General features: G+C 41.3%; 1 protein-coding gene across 1 annotated transcript in view; it reads right to left on the bottom strand.

Annotated features, from left to right (window-relative positions):
* Window positions 1–24,724, bottom strand: part of ipo11 (importin 11) — a 255,541-nt gene that overhangs the window by 188,999 nt on the left and 41,818 nt on the right. The window contains exons 6-7 of the mRNA XM_014171158.3: window positions 2,619–2,751; window positions 2,478–2,536 (exon numbers count right to left, since the gene is read on the bottom strand). Of these exons, the coding sequence (XP_014026633.1) occupies window positions 2,478–2,536; window positions 2,619–2,751 (192 nt within the window). The remainder of the gene's footprint in view (window positions 1–2,477; window positions 2,537–2,618; window positions 2,752–24,724) is intronic.

Genomic DNA, 24,724 nt, shown 5'->3' with positions numbered 1-24,724 from the left:
TGGAACCATGTAGAAACCAAAAAAAGTGTTAAATATATATTTTAGATTCTTCAAAGTAGCCACCCTTTGCCTTGGTGTGCAAAACATGGAATGAGTAGGTGTGTCCAAACTTTTGACTGGTACTGTAGAAACAGTGAATTCGGGAAAGCATTTTTCCACATTTTGTTACGTTACAGCCTTGTTCTAAAATGGATTATATTGTTTTTATTCCTCATCAATCTACACACCATACCACATAACGACAAAGCAAAAACAGGTTTTTAGACATCTTTGCTAATGTATGAAAAATTAAATACTCATATTTACATAAGTATTCAGACCCTTTACTCAGTACTTTGTTGCAGCACCTTTGGCAGCAATTACAGCCTTGAGTCTTCTTTGGTATGACGCTACAAGCTTGGCACACCTTTATTTGGGGAGTTTCTCTCATTCTTCTTTGCAGATCGTCTCACAGCTATTTTCAGGTCTCTACAGAGGTCTTTGATCGGGTTCAAGTACAAGCTCTGGCTGGGCCACTCAAGGACATTCAGAGACTTGTCCCTTTGCCTTGATGACAGCTTTGCACACTCTTGGCATTCTCTCAACCAGCTTCATGAGGTAGTCACCTGGAATGCATTTCAATTAACAGGTGTGACTTGTTAAAAGTTAATTTGTGGAATTTCTTTCCTTCTTAATGCGATTGAGCCAATCGGTTGTGTTGTGACAAGGTAGGGGTGGTATACAGAAGATAGCCCTATTTGGTAAAAGACCAAGTCCATACTATGGCAAGAACAGTTCAAATAAGCAAAGAGTAATGACAGGGCACCATTACTTTAAGACATGAAGGTCAGTCGCAAAAACCATCAAGCGCTATAATGAAACTGGCTCTCATGAGGACTGCCACAGGAAAGGAAGACCCAGAGTTCTCTGCTGAAGAACATACGTTCATTGGAGTTACTAGCCTCAGAAATTGGACATTAAAAATTTGATTTATGGTTCCAACAGCCGTGTCTCTGAGACGCAGAGTAGATGAACGGATGATCTCCACACGTGTGGTTCCCACTGTGAAGCATGGAGGAGGAGGAATGATGGTGTGGGTTGCTTTGCTGGTGACACGGTCAGTGATTCATTTAGAATTCACGGCACACACTTACCCAGCATGGCTACCACAGCATTCTGCAGCGATACGCCATCCTATCTGGTTTGCGCTTAGTGAGACCATCATTTGTTTTTCAACAGAACAATGACCCAACACACCTCCAGGCTGTGTAGGGGCTATTTGACCAAGAAGGAGAGTGATGGAGTGCTGCATCAGCTGACCTGCCCTCCACATTCAACCGACCTCAACCCAATTGAGATGGTTTGGGATGAGTTGGACCGCAGAGTGAAGGAAATGCAGCCAACAAGTGCTCAGCTGATTGAGAGAATGCCAAGAGTGTGCAAAACTATCAAGGCAAAGGGTGACTACTTTGAAGAATTTCAAATAAAAAAATATATTTGGTTACTACTTTTTTGGCTACTACATGATTCTATGTGTTATTTCATAGTTTTTATAGAGCTCTATTATTCTACAATGTAGAAAAGAGTAAAAATAAAGAAAAACACTTGAATGAGTAGGTGTCCAAACTTTTGACAGGAACTGTATATATAAAAATAACATTAAATGTTAGATTCACCTTTGCCAGCGATTACAGCTGTGAGTCTTTTTGAGTAAGTCTCTAAGAGCTTTGCACACCTTAAATTATTCAAGCGCTGTCAAATGTGTTGTTGATCATTGCTAGACAGCCATTTTCAAGTCTTGACATAGATTGTCAAGCAAATTTACGTCAAAACTGTAATTAGGCCACTCCAGAACATTCAATGTCGTCCTGGCATGCAACTCCAGTGTAGATTTGGCCATGTGTTTTTGGTTGTTGTCCGGCTGAAAGGTAAATTTGTGTAACAGTCTGTTGGAAAGCAGACTAAACCAGGTTTCACTCTAGGACTTTGCTTGTGTTTAGCTCTATTCTGTTTTTTATCATTAAAAAAACTCCATAGTCCTTGCAGATGACAATTCACTCTGTCAATTAGTTTAGTATTGTGGAGTAACTACAATGTTGTTGATCCATCCTCAGTTTTCTCCTATCACAGACATTAAACTCTGTTTAGAAGTCACCATTGGCCTCATGAGCAGTTTCCTTCTTGTCTGGCAACTGAATTAGGAAGAACGCCTGTATCTTTGTATTGACTGGGTCTATTTATACACCATCCAAATTGCAATGAATAACTTCACCACGCTCAAAGGGATATTCAATGTGTGCTTTTTTTTTTACCCATCTACCAATAGATGTCATTCTATGCGAAGCATTGGAAAACCTCCCTGGTCTTTGTGCTTGAATCAGTGCTTGAAATTCACTCTTCGACTGAGGGGATGTGTAGAGTACAGAGATTAGACATTATTGTCAAATCCCATTTTTGCTTCTTTCCAGAATAACTTTCACCTGGTTTTCCACACTCACCATCACTTCCATATTCTGTTGTGGCTCCTGGAATCCATGGACCGTCAGCTTCCGAAGTACTGGGAGGAAAATGTAAACAATGAACTTTAGATACAAGTCAATCAGAACTGTGTGTGTGTGTGCATGAATGATTCCAGCTACCTTTAAGTGACAGTAGAGTCCTCTCCAGTGAGCTGAGGGCATGGGTCTGATCCACGGCTTGGACCTGCTGGAGGAAGCAGTCTGTGTGGTGGCTCCATAGGGAGCAGGCAAAGCTGTAGATGCCCGATGCCAGCTGCAACACACACACACACAAACTAAATTAAATAAGACTCCTTAGTCTGGGTCAATCAATGTGTGTGAGTATGAGAATGTGAGTGTGAGTGCGATCGAGCCACAGGTGCAATTTGGCTTTCGATGGCAGGGTTATTTTTCTCTCCATGAGATTACCCCGGAGCAATAAATTGTAGTTTTCCTAAATTACTTTTTCTTGTAATGGCAACACGGTCTGTCAATTTGTAAACTATTGCTTTGTCATTAATTCTAGAATCATGAGGGACTGACGTCCATATAACTGTTAACTGTTACTGTGACTTGGCATATTAAACTGCAGAATGAGAATCCTCTGAGGTTTATTGTTGTACAAGTAAAGCAATGCCATTAAAAACTAACTTTGTGCGCTCCCTCTTTGGTGAGAAGTGAGAAAAGCTCTGTGAGATGATGGAGCAGAAAAAACAAGACTGTGGAGAAGACAAATGGCTGAATGGGGGAATGAGCCAATGAGATTAAGCAAAGTGACTGAAGTGATTTATCCTCTAACACAGGCGAAGACACTAATGTTATCATTCCAGCACATCTCCACCGAAACCATTCATGATAAATCTCCATGCTAACAACAAATCCCTCCATTTGGCCTGAGGGAGAGAAGAACCCCCAAACAGGGCAGGACAACAACATTGACAGTTTTCTAAAGTGCGGAAGTTGATGTGGTGTCTTTAAATGAAATTATGATCCAAAATATCCAGCAATTCAAGGCTTCACGTCAACAAATGAGATGTCTGACTCATTTGATCTAGTGTTTGTTAGATGGTTATTTTTATTGTGGCTGACATGTCTAAGGTTCAAGTAATGACTCGGAGGAGTATTCTCTCTTTAAAATGACAGTCTCGGTTCAATACACACATTTCAGTCAAAGTAATGTAGATGGGATTTCTTTAATCATTTCTTAATGCAAACCCTAAAGAGTACGAAAGTGACCTCAAAAGAGATGTGACTCAATATATCAAATATTTACATCCATTGTGGTTTGATATATACAGTGCGTTCGGGAAGTATTCAGACCACTTGACTTTTTCCATCTGGTTTAAATTACAGCCTAATTCTAAAATATATTAAATTACATTTTTTCCTCATCAATCTACACACAATACCCCATAATGAGAAAGTGAAAACAAGTTTAGACAATGCATGTCAGAGCAAAAACCAAACCATGAGGTCGAAGGAATTGTCCATAGAGCTCAGAGACAGGATTGTGTAGAGGCACAGATCTGGGGAAGGGTACCAAAAAAATGTCTGCAGCATTGACGGTCCCCAAGAACACAGTGGCCTCCATCATTCTTAAATGGAAGAAGTTTGGAACCACCAAGACTCCTCATAGAGCTATCCGCCCTGCCAAACTGAGCAATCGGGGGGGAGAAGGGCCCTGGTCAGGGGGGTAACCAAGAACCCAATGGTCACTGACAGAGCTCCAGAGTTCCTTTCTAGAAGGACAACTATCTCTGCAGCACTCCACCAATCAGGCCTTTATGGTAGAATGTCCAGATGGAAGCCACTCCTCAGTAAAAGGCACATGACAGCCAGCTTGGAGTTTGCCAAATGGCACCTAAAGGACTGTCAGACTATGAGAAGCAAGATTATCTGGTCTGATGAAACCAAGACTGAACTCATTGGCCTGAATGCCAAGTGTCACATCTGGAGGAAAACCGGCACCATCCCTTACGGTGAAGCACGGTGGTGGTAGCATCATGCTGTTGGGATGTTTTTCAGTGGCAGGGACTGGGAGACTAGTCAGGATCTAGGGAAAGATGAAAGGAGTAAAGTAGAGAGAGAGATCCTTGATGAAAACCTGCCGCAGAGCACTCAGGACCTCAGACTGGGGTGAGGGTTCACCTTCCAACAGCCAAGACAATGCAGGAGGAGCTTCGGGACAAGTCTCTGAATGTCCTTGAGTGCCCCAGCTAGAACTCTATCAAACATCTCTGGAGAAAACTGAAAATAGCTGTACAGCGACGCACCCCATCCAACCTGACAGAGCTTAAGAGGATCTTCAGAAGAATGTGAGAAACTCCCCAAATACAGGTGAGCCAAGCATGTAGCGTCAAACCGAAGAAGACTCGAGGCTGTAATCGGTGCCAAAGGTGCTTTAACCAAGTACTGAGTAAAGGGTCTGAATACTTATGTAAATGTGAGAGTTTATTATCTTTAATAAATGTTCAAAGATTTCTGAAAAACAGTTTTTGCTTTGTCATTGCGGGGTATTGTGTGTAGATTGATGGGGGGGACAATTTAATCAATTTTAGAATAAGGCTGTAACATGACAAAAGGTGGAAAAAGTCAAGGGGTCTGAATATTTCCAAATGCTCTGTTCAGTGCCGTGATAAAGTATGTCTCTTCTCTGATTCTGTTTTTGCATATTTTTTATACTGAATGTTAATCAGATCTTCAACCAAAACCTAATAATAGATAAAGGGAACCTGAGTTTATTTAATTATCAAAAGTTATCATCTAATTCCCCTGTGTGAAAAAGTAATTGCCTTACACTCAATAACTGGTTGTGTCACCTTTAACTGCAATGACTGCAACCAAATGCTTCCTGTCGTTGTTGAGCCGTCTCACGTCTCTGGAGGAATTTTAGCCACTCTTGCATGCAGAACTACTTTAACTCAGCGACATTTGTGGGTTTTCAAGCATGAACTGCTCATTTAAAACCCTGCCACAACATCTCAACTGGGATTAGGTCTGGATTTTGACTTGGCCATTCCAAAACATGAAATTCGTTGCTTTTTAACAATTTTCATGTAGAGTTGATTGTGTGTTTTGGATCATTGTCTTGCTGCCTGACCCAGCTGCTCTTCAGCTTCAGCTCACAGATGGATTGACCTGACATTTTCCTGCAAAATTCTCTGATAAAGAGCAGAAATCATGGTTCCTTCAATTAAGGCAAGTTATCCAGGTCCTGAGGCAGCAAAGCATCCCCAAACCACCACACTACAGCCACCATGCTTGACCGAAAGTCAAGCATAAAGTATCACATTAACCTGTTAGGGCTAGGGGGCAGTATTTGCACGGCTGGATAAAAAAAATGTACCCGATTTAATCTGGTTACTAATCCTACCCAGTAACTAGAATATGCATATACTTATTATATATGGATAGAAAACACCCTAAATTTTCTAAAACTGTTTGAATGGTGTCTGTGAGTATAACAGGACTCATTTGGCAGGCAAAACCCTGAGACATTTTCTGACAGGAAGTGGATACCTGATGTGTTGTATTACCTTTAAACCTATGCCATTGAAAAACACAGGGGCTGAGGAATATTTTGGCACTTCCTATTGCTTCCACTAGATGTCACCAGCCTTTACAAAGTGTTTTGAGTCTTCTGGAGGGAGATCTGACCGAACAAGAGCCATGGAACGATGATGGCCCATTAGACACCTGGCGCGCGCGAGTTCATGTTGGGTACCCTCGTTCCAATACGTTATAAAAGAGAATGCATTCGTCCACCTTGAATATTATTCATGTTCTGGTTAAAAAAGGCCCTAATGATTTATGCTATACAACGTTTGACATGTTTGAACGAACGTAAATATATTTTTTCCCCTCGTTCATGACGAGAAGTCCGGCTGGCTTAGATCATGTGCTAACAAGACGGAGATTTTTGGACATAAATGAGGCTTTTTTTAACAAAACTACATTCGTTATGGACCTGTGATACCTGGAAGTGACATCTGATGAAGAGAATCAAAGGTAATGGATTATTTACATAGTATTTTCGATTTTTGATCTCCCCAACATGACGTCTAGTCTGTATCGCAACGCGTATTTTTCTGGCCGCAGTGCTCAGATTATTGCAAAGTGTGATTTCCCAGTAAGGTTATTTTTAAATCTGGCAAGTTGATTGCGTTCAAGAGATGTAAATCTATAATTCTTTAAATGACAATATAATATTTTACCAATGTTTTCTAATTTTAATTATTTAATTTGTGACGCTGACTTGACTGCCGGTTATTGGAGGGAAACGATTTCCTCAACATCAATGCCATAGTAAAACGCTGTTTTTGGATATAAATATGAACTTGATAGAACTAAAAATGCATGCATTGTCTAACATAATGAATAATGAATTTTGACATTTATTTGGATTCAAATTTGCCGCTCTTGAAATGCACCTGCTGTTGATGGAGTGCACCACGGGTGGGACGCTTGCGTCCCACCTAGCCCATAGAGGTTAATAAGACTGCTGAAAGTCATTTATTCCGCTCATTCCGTTTTCAAGCAACAAGGTATGGAATATCAAAGCCCCAAACAAGGTCCCATCCATCCAGACACTCGTTCATCATGGTGAGTTTGTGTGTGCGCGCGCGTTCCTGACACTCGTTTATCACGCCATGCTCAATCCCTCCTACCTGTCAGTCACAAGATGAACAAAAGGGCCTTCAGAGGATCAGAGAGAAAGAGAGGGGCTAGACCGATGAGAAAAACATGGGGAGAGGTATAAGAGAGAGGAGAAAAGATGTCTGGAGAAAAAAGGAGAGGAGGAAGAGGTGTTTAGAGACAGAAATAGGAATAGAAGAGAAACGAGGATGGAGAGAGAGGATGACAGAGAGAAGGACATAATGGGTCTCTGTCATCAATGAATTTGAATGAAGGTAGCCCGCCTGTCGAATAATACATGTATTTGATACAAAAGAGGCCTATTCCTTCTCTCCACTGAAGGAAAGAAGCCTCATTATTCAAACACTGGCACAGATAAAAGCTTTTAATACTTTTTAAGGCCTCTTTCCCAGCCCCACTCAATCTCATTCTGTCGCTCCCTCTTTCATTCTGCAAAAACACAGACAAACATCTCTTCAACCCACCTGGCGCTACCACCATTCAAATGTTTGGGGTCACTTAGAAATGTCCTTGTTTTTGAAAGAAAAGTACATTTTTTTGTCCATTAAAATAACACCAAATTGGTCAGAAATACAGTGTAGACATTGTTAATGTTGTAAATGACTATTGTAGCTAGAAACAGCCAATTTTTTATGGAATATCTACATAGGCCCATTATCAGCAACAATCAGTCCTGTGTTCCAATAGCACGTTGTGTTATCTAATCCAAGTTAATCATTTTAAAAAGGCTAATTGATCATTAGAGAACCCTTTTGCAATTATGTTAGCACAGCTGAAAACTGTTGTTCTGAATAAAGAAGCAATAAAATTGGCCTTCTTTAGACTAGTTGAGTATCTGGAGCATCAGCATTTGTGGGTTCGATTACAGGCTCAAATTGGCCAGAAACAAATAACTTTCTTCTGAAACTCGTCAGTCTATTCTTGTTCTGAGAAATGAAGTCTATTCCATGCGAGAAATTGCCAAGAAACTGAAAATCTCGTACAACGCTGTGTACTACTCCCTTCACAGAACTGGCTCTAACCAGAATAGAAAGAGGAGAGGGAGGCCCCGGTGCACAACTGAGCAAGAGGACAAGTACATGAGAGTGTCTAGTTTGAGAAACAGATGCCTCACAAGTCCTCAACTGGAAGCTTCATTACATAGTACCCGCAAAACACCAGTCTCAACATCAACAGTGAAGAGGCGACTCCGGGATGCTGGCCTTCTAGGCAGAGATGCAAAGAAAAAGCCACATCTCAGACTAGCCAACAAAAATAAAAGATTAAGATGGGCAAAAGAACACAGACACTGGAAGAGGAACTCTGCCTAGAAGGCCAGCATCCCGGAGCCACCTCTTCACTGTTGACGTTGAGACTGGTGTTTTGCGAATATGTAGATATTCCATTTGTTATTTTTTTGTATTATTATTTTTTTTTTAAATCAGCCGCTTCCAGCTACAAAAGTAATTGACAACATTAATGTCTATACTGTATTTCTGATCAATTTGATGTTATTTTAATGGATTTTTTTTGTTGCTTTTCTTTAAAAAACAAGGACATTTCTAAGTGATCGCAAACTTTTGAACGGTAGCGTCGTGTCTTTAACATTATTAAAACTGAAAACATATTTATCAAATGACTCTGTAATTATTATTACGCGATAAACCTGTTTAATCATGTAACTGTAATTAACTAGGAAGTCGGGGCACCAAGGAAAATATTCAGATTACAAAGTTATAATTTTCCTAATATAACTTTCAGATATTTTAATATCTGATCAATTAGTCTTCGAATTAATGACTTATTTACCTCACGTCAGTCTCATTCCAAACATCATAAATTGTTGGTTATCTGCACGAACCCGGTCTTCACTATGAGTCATCCATACATCAATTGTCTTAACCTCTATGGGACCGGCGGGACGAATTCGTCCCACCTACGTAACAGCCACTGCCAGCCTGTGGCGCGATTTTCAAAACCTTAAAAATCCTATTACTTCAATTTCTCAAACATATGACTATTTTACAGCCATTTAAAGATAAGACTCTCGTTAATCTAACCACACTGTCCGATTTCAAAAAGGCTTTACAACGAAAGCAAAACATTAGATTATGTCAGCAGAGTACCAAGCCAGAAATAATCAGACACCCATTTTTCAAGCCAGCATATAATGTCACCAAAACCCAGAAGACAGCTAAATGCAGCACTCACCTTTGATGATCTTCATCAGATGACAACCCTAGGACATTATGTTATACAATACATGCATGTTTTGTTCAATCAAGTTCATATTTATATCAAAAACCAGCTTTTTACATTAGCATGTGACGTTCAGAACTAGCATACCCCCCGCAAACTTCCGGGGAATTCGCTAACATTTTACTAAATTACTCACGATAAACGTTCACAAAAAGCATAACAATTATTTTAAGAATTATAGATACAGACCTCCTCTATGCACTCGATATGTCCGATTTTAAAATAGCTTTTTGGTGAAAGCACATTTTGCAATATTCTAAGTACATAGCCCAGGCATCACGGGCTCGCTATTTAGACACCCGGCAAGTTTAGCACTCACCATAATCATATTTACTATTATAAAAATGTCATTACCTTTTGTTGTCTTCGTCAGAATACACACCCAGGACAGCTACTTCAATAACAAATGTTGGTTTGGTCCAAAATAATCCATCGTTATATCCGAATAGCGGCGTTTTGTTCGTGCGTTCCAGACACTATCCGAAATAGTAAAGAAGTGTCGCGCGCTTGGCGCAATTCCTGACAATAAAATTCAAAGTATTCCATTACCGTACGTCGAAGCATGTCAACCGCTGTTTAAAATCAATTTTTACGTCATTTTTCTCGTAGAAAAGCGATAATATTCCGACAGGGAATCTCCTTTTCGGCAAACAGAGGAAAAAATCCCAAAGGCGGGGGCGGTCGGGGTCACGCGCATAAGCTAGTGTCTCTTGATGGGCCACTTGAGAAAGGCGATAATGTGTTTCAGCCTGGGGCTGGAATGACGACATTCTGTTTTTTCCCGGGCTCTGAGAGCCTATGGAAGACGTGGGAAGTGTCACGTTAGAGCAGAGATCCTTAGTAAATGATAGAGATGGAAAACAAGTTCAACAAATGGTCAGACAGGCCACTTCCTGTAAAGGAATCTCTCAGGTTTTGACCTGCCATTTGAGTTCTGTTATACTCACAGACACCATTCAAACAGTTTTAGAAAATTTAGGGTGTTTTCTATCCATATGTAATAAGTATATGCATATTCTAGTTACTGAGTAGGAGTGGTAACCAGATTAAATCGGGTATGTTTTTTATCCAGCCGTGTCAATGCTGCCCCCTAGCCCTAACAGGTTAAAATCATTTATTTACTAACTAAGTAATTCACAGAAATGCATAACAAACAGTAGATATTGTTGCAAAAGAAATGATAGAGGAATGTGCCCTAGTGTGCTAAACCGGCATGGCGGCTTGTTAGACAAAAGGGGAGTGTGGGTCAGCTGAGAAGGCACTACAGAGTTGATAATTAGAACAATTGAAATGCTAATCCTTTGCACATGAACACTCACTCATTTGGGAACAATTGCAATCAATATATATATTTACGCTCAGCGAGTCGTCGGGATCTCTGTTGAAAAGTTTGTTTCTGTTGGAGTCTGTCCGCCCTCTCTCTCTCTCTCTGCCGTGGTTAGAATGGATAGTTCAGAGTAACATTCATTCATGTCGTTATAGAATGGATGTTTTCGGCGGTTGTCGGTCTTCGCGTTCAATGATACCCTTTTTCCTAGCTGCAGACTAGTAATTAATATCAAAGACTTGTTCTTATTCTGTCGGTATCGATAGTCTAAGAGTTTAACCACGTGGTATGGTTAAAAGTTCAGCAAGAGGTAAGCTGGTCTCCAACCTTTAGCCATCTCGTAATTGAGGGAAGCTCGGTCTGGGGATAGAAAACCAAGGTGGGAGTTTTATTCGGAATAGCAGGAAAAGGCTGTCTCATGACACCAGGCCCTGTCTGTTCATGGGGGCGTGCCCATGACTTAGTGAAACTTTAAACAGAAATACAATTCTCTCACATTAACATCATTACATAGCATCCCATCATATCCCAAATAGCTACATCCTTATTCATTCAACCATTAGATGTAAGTCTCATAACTGAGGCTATTATATAAACAGCGCAATGGTAATATGGCCGTATTGTCTCATGAGTTTCACAAAATTGTACCAAACGGACCAGTTCGTAGCTGGATTCTTCACCGATCTTTTATACCATCTCCAGAAGCTGAATATTGTTCGGTTGTCAAGTTCTGTGAGGTAGAATAATTCCTTTGTTTGGTCTATGAAAACTCCCTCTCTCTCTATACTGGGGCCATGAGGCAGGATCTTCTCATAGGAATTTACGACCTCTTCTGACCACAGCAGCCTGGGTGTGGGAGACAGAGGTAGGGGGATGGTGCATAGAAAACCCAAAGAGGGCAACGTCATGACAGTAGTGTATGTATTCAATTGCGCCCATCAGCCACACATACTCTAACAATCAAGCTCTGTGTGTGTGTGTGTGTGTGTGTGTGTGTGTGTGTGTGTGTGTGTGTGTGTGTGTGTGTGTGTGTGTGTGTGTGTGTGTGTGGAAAAGAGAAAGAAAGAACCATGCTGGAGTAAGCTAATCGTCATTGAGAATTTACGTTTCCGGTGCTTCAATTCCCTGTCACACCGTCAAAGAATTATCCACAAATGCTTATATGAAAAAGTAATTTGAGATTGTTGAATGCCAAAGTAATTTAGTCTTAAAATTAAGGTGCCACAGAAACACCCACACAGTCAGCACTTTATAGGCTTGATGGAAATGGTGCCAAGAACAAAGTAAAGAATAAATCCATTTCAATCTAAGTAACCAAAACACTACATTTCCTGTATGCCTTTTATGTAATTTATTCCTTCATTCCGTTCAACCACCCTGACATAAAGGCATTTTACAGGCACTGATATTCCCTCACTATTCTAACATTTGCTACATTAAGATGATTCATGAAGACAATAATCTAGGAGAGATTAGGGGTGTAGTGTGCCAGCAATGGCTCTGGGATTAAGACTATAATCCATCAGTCTTTTCTGACACCCATTATAACACTAATGTTATTGAACTACTCTGGAGGAGCTGGAACTCAAGATGTAATGAATAGGGTTGAAAAATCCCAGGAACATTACCCAAAGCCTCCTCCCTAAATTTGTTTTATTCACTGCTTTAGAACACTACGCCAACCCGTATGCCCTAGCCGTGTCTGAATACTGATTTAGGAAGGCCACCAACAATCCTGAAATTTCCATCCCTAACTATAACATTTTCCGACAAGATAGAACTGCCAAAGGGGGCGGAGTTGCAGAGATAGCCTGCAGAGTTCTGTCTTACTATCCAGGTCTGTGCCCAAACAAATCGAGCTTCTACTTTTAAAAATCCACCTTTCCAGAAACATGTCTGGAAAGGTGGGAGCACCGTTGCCGCTTCTTATAGACCCCCTTCAGCCCCCAGCTGTGCCCTGGACACCATGTGTGAATTTACTGGCCCCCATCCATCTTCAGAATTTGCACTGTTAGGTGACCTAAACTGGGACATGCTTAACAACCTGGCCGTCCTACAATCTAAGCTAGATGCCCTCTATCTCGCACAAATTATCAAGGAAACTACCAGGTACGACCCTAAATCCGTAACCATGGGCACCCTCTTAGATATCATCCTGACCAACTTGCCCTCCAAATACACCTCTGCTGTTTTCAACCAGGATCTCAGCGATCACTAACTCATTGCCTGCTTGCGTAATGGGTCCGCGGTCAAACGACCACCCCTCATCACAATCAAATGCTCCCTAAAACACTTCAGCGAGCAGGCCTTTCTAATCGACCTGGCCCGGGTATCCTGGCTGGATTTTGACCCCCTCCCATCAGTAGAAGATGCCTGATTGCTCTTTAAAAGTGCTTTCCTCACCATCTTAAATAAGCATGCCCCATTCAAAAAATGTAAAACTAAGAACAGATATAGCCCTTGGTTCCCCCCAGACTTGACTGCCCTTCACCAGCACAAAAACATCCTGTGGCATTATTTGCATCAAGTAGCACTAATTCCAAAAAGTTTTGGGACACTAAAGTCCATGGAGAATAACAGCACCTCCTCCCAGCTGCCCACTGCACTGACGCTAGGAAACGCTGTCACCACCGATAAATCTACGATAATCCATCATTTCAATAAGCATTTTACTACGGCTGGCCATGCTTTCCATTTGGATAACCCTACCCCGGCCAACAGCTCAGCACCCCCTGCAGCAACTTGCCCAAGCCCCCCCAAATCCAGACAGTTGATGTTCTGAAAGAGCTGCAAAATCTGGATCCCTACAAATCAGCAGGGCTAGACAATCTGGACCCTCTCTTTTATCTTCCCCCACCTTTATTTAACCAGGTAGGCAAGTTGATAACAAGTTCTTATTTACAATTGCAACCTGGCCAAGATAAAGCAAAGCAGTTCGACACATACAACAACACAGAGTTGTTTGGGACCTTGAGCATGGCTGAGGTGCACCCATGACCAGCTCTGAAACCAGATTGCATAGTGGAGGTGCGGTGGGATTCGAAATGGTCGGTAATCAGTTTGTTGACTTGGCTTTCAAAGACCTTAGAAAGGCAGGGTAGGATAGATATAGGTCTGTAGCAGTTTGTGTCAATAGTGTCCCCCCCTTTGATGAGGGGGATGACCGCAGAGGGGGATGAAAATAATTATCAGCCAAAATTGTTGCAACCCCTATTACCAGCCTGTTCAACCTCTTTCGTATCATCTGAGATCCCCAAAGATTGCAAAGCTGCCGCGGTCATCCCCCTCTTCAAAGGGGGAGACACTCCAGACCCAAAATGTTACAGACTTATATCTATCCTACCCTAAAGTCTTCGAAAGTCAAGTTAACAAACAAATCACCAACCATTTCGAATCCCACCGTACCTTCTCCACTATGCAATCTGGTTTCCGAGCTGGTCATGGGTGCACCTCAGCCACACTCAAGGTCCTAAATGATATCATAACCGCCAAGACAGTACTGTGAAGCCGTATTCATCGACCTGGCCAAGGCTTTTGACTCTGTCAATCACCGCATTCTTATCGGCAGACTCAACAGCTTTGGCTTCTCAAATGACTGCCTCGCCTGGTTCACCAACTACTTCTCAGACAGTTCAGTGTGTCAAATCGGAGGGCCTGTTTCCAGGCCTCTGGCAGTCTCTATGGGGGTGCCACAGGGCTCATTTCTCAGGCCGACTCTTTTCTCTGTATATATCAATGATGTCACTCTTGCTGCTGCTGATTTTCTGATCCACCTCTACGCAGACGACACCATTCTGTATACATCTGGCCCTTCTTTGGACACTGTGCTAACAAACCTCCAAACGGGCTTCAATGCCATACAACACTCTTTCCGTGGCCTCCAACTGCTTTTAAATGCTAGTAAAATTAAGTGCATGCTCTTCAACCGATTGCTGCCCACACCCGCCCGCCCGCCGACTAGCATCACTACTCTGGACAGTTCTGACTTAGAATATGTGGACAACTACAAATACCTGGGTGTCTGGTTGGACTGTAAACTCTCCTTCCAGACTCACATTAAGCATCTCCAATCCAAAATTAAATCTAGAATCGGCTTCCTATTTGACAACAAAGCCTCCTTCACTCATGCTTGCCAAACATACCCTCGTAAAACTGACCATCCTTTCGATCCTTGACTTTGGCAATGTCATTTACAAAATAGCCTCCAACACTCTACTCAGCAAATTGAATGCAGTCCATCACAGTGCCATCCGTTTTGTCACCAAAGCCCCATATACTACCCACCACTGCGACCTGTATGCTCTTGTTGGCTGGCCCTCGCTACATATTCGTCGTCAAACCCACCGGCTCCAGGTCATCTATAAGTCTTTGCTAGGTAAACCCCCGCCTTATCTCAGCTCACTGGTCACCATAGCAACACCCACCCGTAGCACACGCTCCAGCAGGTATATTTCACTGGTCATTCCCAAAGCCAACACCTCCTTTGGCCGCCTTTCCTTCCAGTTCTCTGCTGCCAATGATTGAAACAAATTGCAAAAATCACTGAAGCTGGAGTCTTAAACCTCCCTCTCGAACTTTAAGCATTAGCTGTCAGAGCAGCTTACTGATCACTGTACCTGTACACAGCCAATCTGTAAATAGCACACCCAACTACCTCATCCCCATATTGTTATTTATTCTCTTGCTCTTTCGCACCCCAGTATCTCTACTTGCACATCATCATCTGCACATCTATCACTTCAGTGTTAATGCTAAATTGTAATTGTCACCTCTATGGCCTATTTATTGCCTCACCTCCCTACGCTTTTACATTTGCACACACTGTACATAGATTCTTCTATTGTGTTATTGGATGTACGTTTGTTTATTCCATGTGTAACTCTGTGTTGTTGTTTTTGTCGCACTGCTTTGCTTTTTATCTTGGCCAGGTTACAGTTGTAAATTAGAACTTGTTCTCAACTGGCCTACCTGGTTAAATAAAAGGTGCAATCATTTTTTTAAATTTTTTATTCCCAGGTAGAAGATTCCCAGAATCAAGGCTTAACCTGTTATGGCTAGGGGGCAGTATTTTCACAGCCGGATAAAAAACGTACCCGATTTAATCTGATTATTATTCCTGCCCAGAAACTAGAATATGCATATAATTATTAGCTTTGGATAGAAAACACACCAAAGTTTCTAAAACTGTTTGAATGGTGTCTGTGAGTATAACAGAACTCATTTGGCAGGCCAAAACCTGAGAAGATTCCATGCAGGAAGTGGCCTGTCTGACAATTTCTTGCCCTTCTTGATTATCTCTATCCATTACAGAGGATCTCTGCTGTTACGTGACACTTCCTACGGCTCCCATGGGCTCTCAGAAGGCGGCAAAAAGCTGAATCGTGGCTTTGCAGGCTCTGGTTGAAAAAAAGTTGCGCGTTTGAGTAGTGGCTGGTTACAGTACTGTGAGACTCAGGCGCGTGCCCGCGTCGACCCCATGCTATGTTTTCTTTCGTCTGTTTACAGCGGTTGACATGCTTCGAAGTACGGTAATGGAATATTTAGAAATCTTTTGTCACTAATTGCGCCATGCTCGTGACCCTTATTTACACTTCGGATAGTGTCTTGAACGCACGAACAAAACGCCGCTATTTGGATATAACGATGGATTATTTTGGACCAAACCAACATTTGTTATTGAAGTAGCAGTCCTGGGAGTGCATTCTGACTAAGACAACAAAGGTAATCAAACTTTTGTAATAGTAAATCGGAGTTTGGTCAGGGCTAAACTTGGTCGGTGTCTAAATGGCTAGCCGTGATGGCTGGGCTATCTACTGAGAATATTGCAAAATGTGCTGTCACCGAAAAGCTATTTTAAAATCGGACATATCGAGTGCATAGAGGAGGTCTGTATCTATAATTCTTAAAATAATTGTTATGTTTTTTGTGAACGTTTATCGTGAGTAATTTAGTAAATTCACCGGATGTTTGCAGGGGGTATGCTAGTTCTGAACGTCACATGCTAATGTAAAAAAGCTGGTTTTTGATATAAATATGAACTTGATTAAACATGCATGCATTGTATAACATAATGTCCTAGGGTTGTCATCTGATGAAGATCAAAGGTTAGTGCTGCATTTAGCTGTGGTTTTGTTTTTTGTGACATTATATGCTAGCTTGAAAAATGGGTGTCTGATTATTTCTGGCTGGGTACTCTGCTGACATAATCTAATGTTTTGCTTTCGCTGTAAAGCCTTTTTGAAATCGGACAGTGTGGTTAGACCTCTTGGGGCTAGGTGGGACGCTAGCGTGCCACCCGTGGTGCACTCCATCAACAGCAGGTGCATTTCAAGAGCGGCAAATTTGAATCCAAATTAATGTCAAAATTCAAATTTTTCAAAAATACAACTATGTTACACCATTTGAAAGATAAACATCTCCTTAATCTAACCACGTTTTACGATTTCAAAAAGGTTTTACGGCGAAAGCATAAATTTAGAGTATGTTAGGACAGTACATTTACAAGAATTGTGTGTAATGTTTTGTCAAGTCAAAGACAGGGTCACCAAAACCATAAAACCAGCTAAAATGATGCACTAACCTTTTACAATCTCCATCAGATGACACTCCTAGGACATTATGTTAGACAATGCATGCATTTTTAGTTCTATCAAGTTCATTTTTATATCCAAAAACAGCGTTTTACTATGGCATTGATGTTGAGGAAATCGTTTCCCTCCAATAACCGGCAGTCAAGTCAGCGTCAGAAATTAAATAATTAAAATTAGAAAACATTGGTAAAATATTATATTGTCATTTAAAGAATTATAGATTTACATCTCTTGAACGCAATCAACTTGCCAGATTTAAAAATAACCTTACTGGGAAATCACACTTTGCAATAATCTGAGCACTGCGCCCAGAAAAATACGCGTTGCGATACAGACTAGACGTCATGTTGGGGAGATCTAAAATCGAAAATACTATGTAAATAATCCATTACCTTTGATTCTCTTCATCAGATGTCACTTCCAGGTATCACAGGTCCATAACGAATGTAGTTTTGTTCAAAAAAGCTCATCATTTATGTCCAAAAATCTCCGTCTCGTTAGCACATGATGTAAGCCAGCCGGACTTCTCGTCATGAACGAGGGGAAAAAATATATTTCCGTTCGTTCAAACATGTCAAACGTTGTATAGCATAAATCATTAGGGCCTTTTTTAACCAGAACATGAATAATATTCAAGGTGGACGAATGCATACTCTTTTATAACGTATTGGAACGAGGGTACCCAACATGAACTAGCGCGCCAGGTGTCTAATGGGACATCACCGTTCCATGGCTCTTGTTCGGTCAGATCTCCCTCCAGAAGACTCAAAACACTTTGTAAAGGCTGGTGACATCTAGTGGAAGCAATAGGAAGTGCCAAAATATTCCTAAACCCCTGTGTTTTTCAATGGGATAGGTTTAAAGTCAATACAACACATCAGGTATCCACTTCCTGTCAGAAAATGTCTCAGGGTTTTGCCTGCCAAATGAGTTCTGTTATACTCACAGACACCATTCAAACAGTTTTGGAAACTTTAGAGTGTTTTCTATCCATATATAATAAGTTTATGCATATTCTAGTTACTGGGTAGGATTAGTAACCAGATTAAATCGGGTACATTTTTTTTATCCAGACGTGCAAATGCTGCCCCCTAGACCCAACAGGTTAACGAGAGTCTTGTCTTTAAAATGCTGTAAAATAATCATATGTTTGAAAAATGGAAGTTTTCGGATTTTAGAGGAGTTTGTATTTCGCGCCACGCCCATCATTGGATATTGGAGCAGGTGTTCCGCTAGCGGAACGTCTAGATGTAAGAGGTTAATAAACAGCAAATACGGAATCCTTCATCCAGGATCTCTGAAAAACCTTGGAATTTGGGGAATATAACTTCAACTTCGTTCTGAATAAGGGGATAGCCAGTCAAGAAATCCAGTGCAGGGATGGACTATTAAGCCTGACATGGAAGGTTATGAGCCCATGGAAATGTGGCATAATAAAAGTATCTAATCCACTCATGAGGGACCTGGAGAGGAGCCGTATAAATAATATATCCAATCCGTTATTAATATTATGTGAAACCACAGGGGTCTTATATAAGACTGTGATATAAACCAATAAAGCAGCCTTCATTGGTTGAATTACATATTATAAAACAGTTTGTTTGGATCCTGGATGATGATTGGCTGATAGCAGGGAGTTTTCACCTCAATCCCCAGGTAATGCCTGTTCATTATCAATTAATATCCAGTGTCCTACAGCCAAGCCAGGCAATTCATATACTTAATCTCTCCAGGAAAAAAAGCATCTAGACATTATTTCCCCATGCTATGTTGCAGCTATTTCAGCACCACGGAGGGAGTCTCTGCAACTGGGCCCTGTCAAAGATCATCTATTATATTGCCAAGATAATCGAGTGGCCGCTCTACCTATGGAAATACAAGTCCTCAATGATTGAAGGCATGCGAGAAGAGGTAGGACCATTCTAGCAAATGAGGGCAGATACGCATGTGCAGAGCAGTGTTTTTTTTTTATCGAAGTTTACAGAATGCCACGTGCATATCCTTATATCAGTACGTCTGTAACAGCCTAAAGATTACAAAACTTACATTCGATCAAATGAGCCTCACGTAATTCGACACGCGATACAAAAAAAAAGTGCTTCTCACATGGACAGATTTTGTGCGCCTCTTCCTCTCTGGCTGCGCCTAGCTCCACACCAGAGCTCTTAAACGGGTGATATGCCAAACCTGTGGAAAGGATTGTGAGCAACAGATAAATATTTGGCAGGAAGAACGAATCCCACTTAGGATTTCTATTGTTCCCTTTAACCTTTCGCCTAGTTTTAGAGATTTGTAAACTTAATAATAAACAAAATATGTATTTTCAAGTACGGCTACAGGACACCTAAATTAAACACCACAAAATTGGTGCCAAACTCCAGGAAGAGGGGGCTAGCATTTGGTTTGCAACAGATGGACTTTGTCTAAACCTTGCTGCCTGCCTATCCGACCTGTGCAACGTTGCATTTAATTTTTGCCATCTCCACCGTGCGATAGTGAAGAATGAATGTGACGAGACTGCCAGCTTCTCTGAGCCAGGGAAATTCATTTATCAGGACCACTATAATGGATATATCCAAAGAAATGGCAATAGAAACAAAGGTAAAACCAATGAAATTGCATAGTTTGCTGTCATTCCAGCTCCTTGATGTGATTGTGTGTTAGCTTCAGTTGGCTAGTTAGGAAAGGAGAAGTAGCTAGCTTGCTTGGCAACCTTTTTTTTGTTGCTTAGAATGTCCATGCCAAAAGAATAGAAAACCAGCCAGTTTGGCTAGCAACTTCAGAATATCAAATCTAATATCAGAATATCTAAACTTTTGACTGGACTATATCCTATTGTGGAAGGATGAAAAAAAGGAACTCAAAATAATGTTGATCGAAAACATGTAATTAACCTTTTTATAGATACAACAGCTTTATCAGAGCAATAAGGCCCTAGACCCAGGAATTAACGTGAACAACACCCTCCAAATAGCTGTTTCCTCGGCCCTTTGCTTCACTTCAGTAGAGTCCATTAAAGCCTATAAAAAGGGCATCCAACGCTAGTCTGTTTGGGCCTTCTGAATGAGACCTGGTAGACCTTCTGCTAGGGGCAGGACAATACCAGTATCGCAACGCTCATTCGTATCGTGGCAAAGAAAACAAACACGAAGCAGATTTAACTTCTTTAGGAAAGCAGCCATAAAGTTGGAAACAAACACTATGTTGTCATCCAGAAAAACAAATATGTATGTGTCAAGTTATAATAAATAATATTGTACATACAGCAGGTTTTTAAAAAAAGGACCAAATAGTTTGGTCTGCATCGTGTTTACATTTTTGCCATGGACATTTTTTTGCGATACTGGTATCGCCCTGGACCTACTTTCTGCAGTGAGGAAACATTTAGCAAAGGAAATTTACAGTGGTTCAAGTACTATGCAGCAGGTAGCCTCGCGGTTAGAGTGTTTGGCCAGAATCTGGTTTGAATTCCAAAGTTGAATTAATGTTATTGTGAATCCCAATTGCTCCAGGTGTGCTGGACAATGGTGATCCTGGACCCCACTCCCTGCAGGTGTCTCAGGGGGAGTTAGTTTGGGCACTTGCACCGATGAACACTTGTATAAGTGTGTAAAATGACAAATATAAGCATCCCCCAAAGTATTATTATATGCTTAACTCTGTGCAGCAGTCTCCCCCCCCCCCCCCGGCTGCGAGACCGCTCCACCTCCAGGTGCACCAGGATAATTGGATAATGTATAAATGACTAGAATGTCATCTACGGTTCCAGAAGCTTCCAGTCCACCAGCCAACTTTTTTGCATAGTTTTCAAAGCATTAAAAGCCCAAACTCAGCTCGGGTTGGATCATTTTGATATGTATAGGCTATTATATGTCTAAGTCATGTCATGACGATGTCATCAAAATTAAAATTTTAAACGCGTGATATATTCATAAGCTTAATGGCTCCCATGGTGATAGTAATCTATTGGCCCATTTTCATTCCGTTCAAGTCATTATTTTATGAATCATCTGCAAAGCTTAATATAGCATTTCACCCAGTGTGATATTCTTTATTGGTAAAGAACTACTGGTTCTTTACCAAAAACCCAATTCAAAAGACATGCTAAATGGTAACTCTCAACCCCAATTTCAGCTTTTGCCCAAACCCTTCAAATAATACGAATTTTAAAAAATGCATTCAGATGAGAAGTTGTGGGCGTGGGGAATTGCTCATAAATATTCATTTTGGGGGTGGGTAAACAGTTGAACCTGACAGCAACACTTTCTTACTAAAGCATACTTACCAGAAGCCCACTGTCACGCTCTGATGATAAAATGATGTGCATCGAGAGCATATACAGCTCTTGACAGTTAGCTCACAGCGGTAAGGCGGCGAGTTCCTTACATTTATTGCCACTTGTGGTGGAAGTCTGAATCCACCACGGGGCACCTCAATCTTTGAACTGTGGACTCACATTTAACGTGGTAATGTGTTGGGAAGAAAACTGCAATCATCACCTTGAAAATGAAGATAAGGGTCCTCAATTCCATCCAACCCGCATTTCAGTATTTACGCAGTAGCTCTTTTTCCAACGGTCAAATTAACTCACAGATTGGTCTTGGGTACTGTATAAAAACCGACAACTACTACAAGGGCGACCCCTCTCACAGGTATGATTTCACTTTTCAGATTTATAAGTGTGTGGGCACGAGATGATTATTGTCGGTAAATTATAAAAAGTTATAATAAAAAAAAGATCTGCCCCACGTGGGATTAGAACTCACAACCATTAAACTATGACCCAACTGTCTTAGCAGACTGCGACACCAATAGTTATAGCAGGTAGAAAAAAATACACTGCTCAAAAGAATAAAGGGAACACTTAAACAACACAATGTAACTCCAAGTCAATCACACGTCTGTGAAATCAAACTGTCCACTTAGGAAGCAACACTGATTGACAATAAATGTCACATGCTGTTGTGCAAATGGAATAGACAACAGGTGGAAATTATAGGCAATTAGCAAGACACCCCCAATAAAGGAGTGGTTCGGCAGGTGGTGACCACAGACCACTTCTCAGTTCTTATGCTTCCTGGCTGATGTTTTGGTCACTTTTGAATGCTGGCAGTGCTTTCACTCTAGTGGTAGCATGAGACGGAGTCTACAACCCACACAAGTGGCTCAGGTTGTGCAGCTCATCCTGGATGGCACATCAATGCGAGCTGTGGCAAGAAGGTTTGCGGTGTCTGTCAGCGTAGTGTCCAGAGCATGGAGGCGCTACCAGGAGACAGGCCAGTACATCAGGAGACGTGGAGGAGGCCGTAGGAGGGCAACAACCCAGCAGCAGGACCACTACCTCCGCCTTTGTGCAAGGAGGAGCAGGAGCACTGCCAGAGCCCCGCAAAATGACCTCCAGCAGGCCACAAATGTGCATATGTCTGCTCAAACGGGCAGAAACAGACTCCATGAGGGTGGTATGAGGGCCCGAAGTCCACAGGTGGGGGTTGTGCTTACAGCCCAACACCGTGCAGGACGTTTGGCATTTGCCAGAGAACACCAAGATTGGCAAATTAGCCAATGGCGCCCTGTGCTCTTCACAGATGAAGCAGGTTCACACTGAGCTCATGTGACAGGAGCATGCCCAGGCATTGTAGGGAGGTCATACAGGCACGTGGAGGCCACACACACTACTGAGCCTCATTTTGACTTGTTTTAAGGACATTACATCAAAGTTGGATCAGCCTGTAGTGTGGTTTTCCACTTTAATTTTGAGTGCGACTCCAAATCCAGACCTCCATGGGTTGATAAATTGGATTTCCATTGATTATTTTTGTGTGATTTTGTTGTCAGCACATTCAACTATGTAAAGAAAAAAGTATTTAATACGATTATTTCCTTCATTCAGATCTAGGATGTGTTATTTTAGTGTTCCCTTTATTTTTTTGAGCAGTATACTACGAGTTGACATGACACCATTGTCATCTATTTCTTGTCACGATGGATGTAGCTACAAATAAAACCTAGAATCCTCGTAGCCTACATGTTTTTGTCTTCGTAAAAGCACATTAGAAGTGTATGAAACGATAAGCAAAAACATTGAATTTGGTCATATGTGGAAATATGGCTTGCTGCTTTTAGAATTTTGTGTAACGTCAGTAGTCTACTCAAGGAAGCATGCAAAATATATTGACACACTCCACTAACCAAGAACACTGCCAAATAAGGAGCGCTTGTCACCTGCTTTTATAGTAAGCCTTGAGTAAGTACCACCCAGCACATCTAGAAGAGAGTGTATTTCATACCGAACCCTTACCTTGAGATGACGTAATAGAAGCTTCTGAAGGTGCCTCGACATCACGATTTCAAATGGGAGAGTTGAACCGCTAGGGGCAAAAAGCACTAGACTACTTAAAATACCAAAATATATCACTTTTGACAAACTGTCAAAATGAAGACCAGAATTGACGTTTCACTATAACTAAGCCGAAAACGTTGATTTTCGAAGAAAAAAAAAATTGTTCATGAAAGTTACTCTTTGTGATTCCTCTCTCATTCTCTCTTCCCTTACGCTCTACTCCCTTTCTCCATCTCTCTTAGTAATATTTCCTCCCTGTATCTCAACCTCCCTCTCTCCCCATTCCTCACTCACTTTCCTACCAGCAGCCCACTAGGCAGTCATGTGCAGCTGGCAGAGTGCCAGTGTTTACAGGGAGCAGCCAGTGGCCAATAAAACCGAGAGCCAGTTAATGTCCCATCCATCCATGTGTGTCCAGGTTTCTGTTAGTCGGTAATAGTCAGCTTTTGGCCGATAAAAAAATTGAAAAGTCGATAAATTAAATTGGTGCCACCCAATTGCCCAGGAGAAGAAAAAATCCCATTGCAAAATAATGCTTTTTAGCCTATTTATTGACGGAAATAGCAGTCTATGGAAACCCTTTTGACTGGTCATGCTTATCGGTCTGTAGGTTAATTTGCATAATTTAGTGTATATTAAATTGGTGTGTGTACATCATATTCATTATGTGTTTAATTTATCACACGCGTACAGCATAGAGCCTTTGAGCAGACAGTGTGAGAGCTGCTGCTACAGCACCTCAAACAGCAAATGAATACATAGGCAACGGAAGGCAGGCTTCATCAGCGTGTCACACAACAACTTGCAATGAGCTGGAGGCAGCATGCATTTGGAAAACATATACTTAATTGTTTGAAACCTGAACGTTTTACTACATCTTATGAGGCATGTTTTACCTTGCTTCAAAGTAGCCTAGCCAAAATCAGACCATATCTGCGGAGGCAGTTATTTTATATAAAACTTCCTTTCATTGTCCAGTAGCCAAAGGCATAATCCTAGTCATATTACATTTAGATTTTAATCACTTAGCAGACACTCTTTTTCAGAGCGACTTACAGTAGCAATTAGGGTTAGGTACCTTGCTCAACCTATGCTA

The sequence above is a fragment of the Salmo salar genome, chromosome 24, assembly GCF_965601325.2.
Source record: "Salmo salar chromosome 24, fSalSal1, whole genome shotgun sequence".
In the NCBI taxonomy this organism is placed as follows: domain Eukaryota; kingdom Metazoa; phylum Chordata; class Actinopteri; order Salmoniformes; family Salmonidae; genus Salmo; species Salmo salar.
Note: the sequence above shows the minus strand (reverse complement) of the source record. Positions and strands in the feature narration are given on the sequence as shown.